Source organism: Cyphomyrmex costatus, unplaced genomic scaffold (genome assembly GCF_001594065.2).
Source record: "Cyphomyrmex costatus isolate MS0001 unplaced genomic scaffold, Ccosl1.0 scaffold55, whole genome shotgun sequence".
In the NCBI taxonomy this organism is placed as follows: Eukaryota; Metazoa; Arthropoda; class Insecta; order Hymenoptera; family Formicidae; genus Cyphomyrmex; species Cyphomyrmex costatus.
In genome coordinates, this window is record NW_017279708.1 from 1,004,163 (window position 1) to 1,010,162 (window position 6,000).

Below are 6,000 nucleotides of genomic sequence, written 5' to 3' on the forward strand. Positions count from 1 at the left end.
AAGAGCTTTGTATTTATTGGGGGGTTATTAAACAAAAATTTTTGAAATTAGAAACTGATCAGTCAGACTGCGGTCTGCGTTTAAGTTTGCTCGTTGTATTCAAATATATCTTGGGGAAACAGCCTGTAGTCTACGTATCCTTCTTCACTTCAAAAAATCAATCAGACTACGATAGTTATGATTAATGAGGCTCTTTTTTTAAATATATTATCACAGCTAAAAACGTTCATCTTATGTATTCTGCATTGTGCTAAATTTATGTCAATTTATAAACTGTTTTCAGCACCAATATATCGGCACATTTTGTTAAAAAAAAAAAAAAAGCCTTATTCCCAGAGACAACTACTGTACAATTAGAAAAAGTCAGTATCGTGCTAATATCTAATAATAAAGTGTATAAATATTTGAGTCCATGCAATAAGTTTGTTTTCTTGACGAAACCAGATAAAAATAATTGTGCTCATTCAGACTTACTATTAGTGTTGTATATGATCGTATAATGGCTCGTAAAATATTGATCATCAATTAACATACATAGTTGGCGCGATAAAATTGTTTCATCCATTAATAAACATGTAATTCCGTCGATCACTGAAACCTGAAATTACAATTTTAAATTTTTGTGCAAGCCTCGAATTATTTTTAAAGTTTTGAAGAAGTTTTAAATTCTTAATTCTTTATACTTAAAATTTTATATTTTCTTTTTTTCTGTGTGCTTGCCTACAAAATCGCGACCACTTGACTTGAAGAGTTCGATCTGATGTATTTCGCTACCAAGCGATGATATTAAAGCTTAATTGCGAACGTTTGAATACTTTCGTGATCGTATTACACGTATGATATGCCTGGTTAATATATGCATGTGTTTCAATTGTTGTAGAGTAACGAGATGAGGAATCATTACGACGAGGAGAATAGCCCGGACAATAATCCGGAGGAGGACAATATAGTCGTCGACCAGGTGAACACATCGCGCAGTTCGCATTCTGATAATGGTGAGCTGTATATGAATATTTAGAAGATCATTTGAGGAATGTTCCATAAATCCATTATTATAGAACTAATATATAGGGCATTACTGATGTATAACACCATTATCTTTGGCGTTTAACCGCATTTTTTTTATTAGAGTGACACTGCTCAAATTAATTGTTGTATATCGAGAATGATAAACATATTGAGTCGATTACGTGAATAAAAATATTTATTTCATCCTTTTCGTTTTTTTTTTTCTATAATACTGGATTTACGAAATGTCTTATTGTACGTAGAGAGAAAAAGTAGCTGTACTAATATCAAAATATATTAATCAAATATTAATACAATATTAAACAATAATATTTTATTAATTAGTGTCTATCTGCATAGACATACGTAAGAATGGGTAGGAAAGAGAGCGCTTACCGACTTTAAATTTTGACAACGAGAAATAATTATGATTCTATGAAAATAATTTTTACGATAAAGAATTAAACGATAAAGAATTATTGAATTTGTAATTCACACGTTATTCGTGGAAGAAAAGGTTGCTGAATATCTCGAATACTGTAGTTTTAATATAAATATTTTAATAAGTTTTCGTGTGAGGATATACAGCTATGGCAAGTGTCAGTTCTAAAACGCTTCCGATTAATTACCATTATAGTCGCTTAACAATGACTTCTCTTTATATTTGCGGCATTAAAAGCGCGAGAATTGACGCCAAGAAATGATAGCATTTTTATTTCCTTTTATTATGACATCGCCTTCTTTTCCATTCTCGACTATTTTATGTGATTTGCATTATTATTGTGACGCAGTTTCACGTTTGTTCCGCTCAACCACTAACCAGGAAAAATCGAAAAGGTTATACAATGTTTCATAGAAAAATCAGTGGGAGACTGGCCGGAAGTAACTTCGTAAAACGATGTTTTTTGCCTTGCTATTTTCTAACAGATTTCTACCTGCTGTTAGTTTCTTTTGACCCTTGTCATTAAGCTAACTTATTATATAAGGTGACAATATAGAAATTAAATTGGCAGTTTTGCAGCATTGATTCTCTTAAAAAAATGACGACTAGAAACATCTTTTGTTATATTTCTGTAAAAGTTTTCATTTTTGAACAACTTATCTGCTGTTGGTTGCGTTTGTCGCTAAAAGCTATAACTTATTATATTTTATTCTTTTTTACGGAAAAGTTGTGCTTTGATAGGTATACTTCGAAATAACTTGCCTATACAGGTAACGTGAAAATAGAGATTGAGTTGACAACTTTAGCATTTCTTGTTACATCTTTATAGATATAAAGATATTTAGGTATAAGGCATCGACATTAGTCAGTATGACGAAAAGAAAGATTAGCGACTTTGCGCATTTTAATTACTTTTTTAATAAAGAGCACAATGTGTAAAACAAAAACGATTTGCATGGTTTTACTAATTTTCAACATAATATAGTTTCTTGCCTAATTCCGCTCATTTTACAACTAAAAATATTCAGATTGAAGAGATAAGGCCATTAAAAATAATATCATATTTTGAGTTTAGCCAAGAGGAACAAAATCACCAATAGACGAATTAATTGTGTAAAATAATTTTAATTTTGTAATGTGTGCAAAAACATTTTCTGAATGTTTCAAAATTCCATCTTTTTTTCTGCTATTTCTCTCGAATTTGCTAGTGGAGGGAAGATTATAATGTTCAGTGTTTTGTGCAGATCTACAATCGTCGACTTTGCGCCTCAATCAGCACCAGCAACAGTCTCAACAGCAATCTCAGCAGCAACAGCAGCAGACACCAATCCCTCCTATAGATCCTAACGTGAGGAGATACAGAACCGCCTTCACGAGGGAGCAACTAACTCGGCTAGAAAGCGAATTTAGCAGAGAGAATTATGTCAGCCGACCAAGGAGATGCGAATTGGCCACACAGCTTAACTTGCCAGAATCTACGATAAAGGTAAAAAATGTATACTAACAAGTATATTTTTCTAAAGAGACGTGCTCTTGATAAGTCACACGTTAACTCGATCTATAACGCCATTTAATGTTGAATTCACACATTCATATATTTGAGTATAAAAAGTCTTATCTTATATATTTCTATCATAATTGATGATGAGCGTATAAATATTTTACTATTGTTTAATTTTTCTTATCGTGATGTACATGTAATTTTAATAATCTGCAGCTTAATTTAGTCTCGTTATGTTTTATTATTGTATGTGTGTGTAAGTATTAACTTTTAAAAATTATTTTTTCATAATAAAATATTTAAAAAAATTGAAAGTTAACTGTTATATTAGTTTTTCAAGATCAGTACTCGCTAATATTTATCTACCCATTTGTGATTTTCTGTACAACACGAAAAAAAACCAGATTATATAGAACTAAAGATTTCACAGTCTAATGTAGATTTTCTTCGCTTCATCGATACACTTCACGTTTATCTATCAGAAACATTGAAACAATTGTGCATTATCTGTGCAAAATCAGTGACAAAATTATTTAACGTTTACACTTGAGTCACTTTTTTTGGTCTCTGTCAAAACAGAATAAGTAACATAAATATAACTTCAATCTTTTTCATTAAATAAACGCTAGATTGAATGTTGCGACTGCAGGTGCTGTGAGTTTAAGTGATCGAGAATGAGCAAACGTTTACTCGCACAACTCGATAAACAGTGACTTTATTTGCGATCGGTGCAATAACTTTTCCATTAGCGCTTTCGTGTTGATCGAGGAATTCGCGACGGATTATTAAGAAAATCCTTCGATCATTTAATAATTATTAATAATAAGTATGCGAATAAAAGTCGAGCTTACATACACACACTTTTCTTTTTTGTATAGATATTTATTTTATCTTTTTATTGCAATTTTAAGAGATTTAAATAATAATATTTCTCGTATCACGATTTAATTTCTCACGGCTACCACGTCGTGTCCGCGAAGACAAGGGCCCCTAAAGTCAAGCGGCTTAATAAAAGCAATTAGTGACGTTTTTGTTCGCGCGAGCCGCCGCGCCGAGAGCTTCCGATGGCATTATTTCTTGCTGTGGCCAGCTGCGGCCATATTTGATCGGCGATTATAGCCTCGAGAGAGCGATTCAACGGCCTTTGATCCTTCTCTCTCGCGTGTCTCCCACGACAGTGCCGTAACGTTAGATCCCGCGGAAATCGTGACGGATCGCAGAACGAGGACTCCTCCCTTACGTGAGTACATTATATAGCCGCGCATATCAACGTTTCGGGGACCGACAGTTTAGTCACGGCCCTGATCGGAGGGGTGACCGGTCGGGCGAAAGTGTTAAACGGCTCAATTAGCGACTGCCTCGCGGCCCACCTCGGACTTTAATGGATCTCTTAATTTCTCGTCTCGCGCGGTAGCTCGCACTCGCCTCGGTTGGCGGTCGTAAAACGGCGCGGCGCGGCGGCGGGCAACGAAGAGGAGGGGAACGGCCCGAAGAGGTGTTAAATGACGGTAAACGTCCCGCACGAATTACCGGTATAATCGTTCGCCGCCTCTGAGAGAGAGAGAATTCCCTACATTCGTGAATATCTCTATACGTATCTTATCTATATAAGAAGTATATATACGCATCTCTCTGCCAGATCGTCTTGTTTTATTGTAAAACAGTAGACATTTTTGATCGGTTTGCATACAAATCGTCGAATAAACCGACTGTACGGGGAAGCGGAATTGATTATTTTTTGTTGAGAGTATAAGTATAAAATTAATTAATTAGATATAAAGTTTGATTTAAAAAAAAAAAAATTTGTTTTTGCGCAGGTATGGTTTCAAAATCGTCGCATGAAAGACAAACGACAACGACTATCATTGACATGGCCCTTCTCGTGGAATTCGGATCCCACTCTAGCGGCGGCGTTGCTCGCGGCTGCCTCGGCGGGCTCGTTTCCGCATATGGGTTACCCGCCTATTCCTACGTCGAATTTACCAGCGACGACACACTTGGCCCCTTCAGCAACACCGTATCCGAACGCGGCCGCGGCCGCGGCTGTGTCCACTTACTATCGTTATACCGGGTATCATCCGACGAATTCGGTCACCGCGCTTCATCGACCACACGTTCGCCCTTTGGCCGCCCCTTATCCGACACCCTCGCACCTATCGCTGTCCTCGCATCCGTCGATACCACCTCTGCATATCCTGTCGAGTATGCAAATGCCAAACATCGCTGCTGCTTCCGCCTTTCCTTCCATGGGTAATCCGCCGCCGCCTCCTCCTCCTCCTCCTCCTCCTCCACCTCCTCCTCCTGTTACCATGCCATATCGGCCGCCGTTGATCGAAGAGCTTAGCCCGGTAAATTCGTCCTCCTCGAGCGAGTACGATTACGGAACGAGTCCTCCTGTTCAGTTATCGCACCCTACACCGACGTCGCATCACTCGGTCCAGCAGCTGCCGCTGTCGCATCCGCATTCGGACTATTCGCATCACGCGCATCGCCTTACCGCACCCGTGATGCCAATAATATCGCAACGAGATAGACTCAGCAGCGGCGAGCAGCCGATAAGACTGAACGGAATGAGTGTACCGGTCATGACGGTACTGCCATTCGAGAACAACGTGAACAACGCCTCGTACAATCACGTAGCGATTCCTTCGACGTCGGAGATATCAGCCTTGTCGTCGCTTTCGTTGAACAGGTCTGAGAAGGAGCTGGAGGAGGAAAAGAAAGAGAAGGAGAAGAAAGAGAAGAAAGAGAAGGAGAAAGAGAAGGAGCAAGAACAAGAGCATCAACATCGTCAACAGCCGCAACAATCACTTCAGTTACCTCAGCCACTTCAACTATCTCAGCCATCGCAGCTACGGCAGCCTCCTCAGCCCAAATTGTTTCAGCCGTACAAGAACGACAAGGATCAAAACGGCACGATGTAGAATAAAAAATAATAAGATATCGTAAGGTAATAGACTATAAGTTCCTTTCGGCTCCGCGGCGACACGATTGCTCGCTATAGTACGAACGACTCGGTTCAAGCCCCCCCCCCCCCCCCCCCCCCCCG

The 6,000-nt window shown here is 38.4% G+C and overlaps 1 protein-coding gene across 1 annotated transcript; it reads left to right on the forward strand.

The window, feature by feature from the left end:
• Positions 1-889: 889 nt before the first annotated feature.
• eve (segmentation protein even-skipped) lies at positions 890-5,885 on the forward strand. The gene is made up of 3 exons (XM_018546462.1): positions 890-995; positions 2,791-2,936; positions 4,769-5,885. The coding sequence occupies exons 1-3, from the start codon at positions 890-892 to the stop codon at positions 5,873-5,875; spliced, it is 1,359 nt and encodes a 452-aa protein (XP_018401964.1). The 3' UTR covers positions 5,876-5,885.
• Positions 5,886-6,000: the final 115 nt, after the last annotated feature.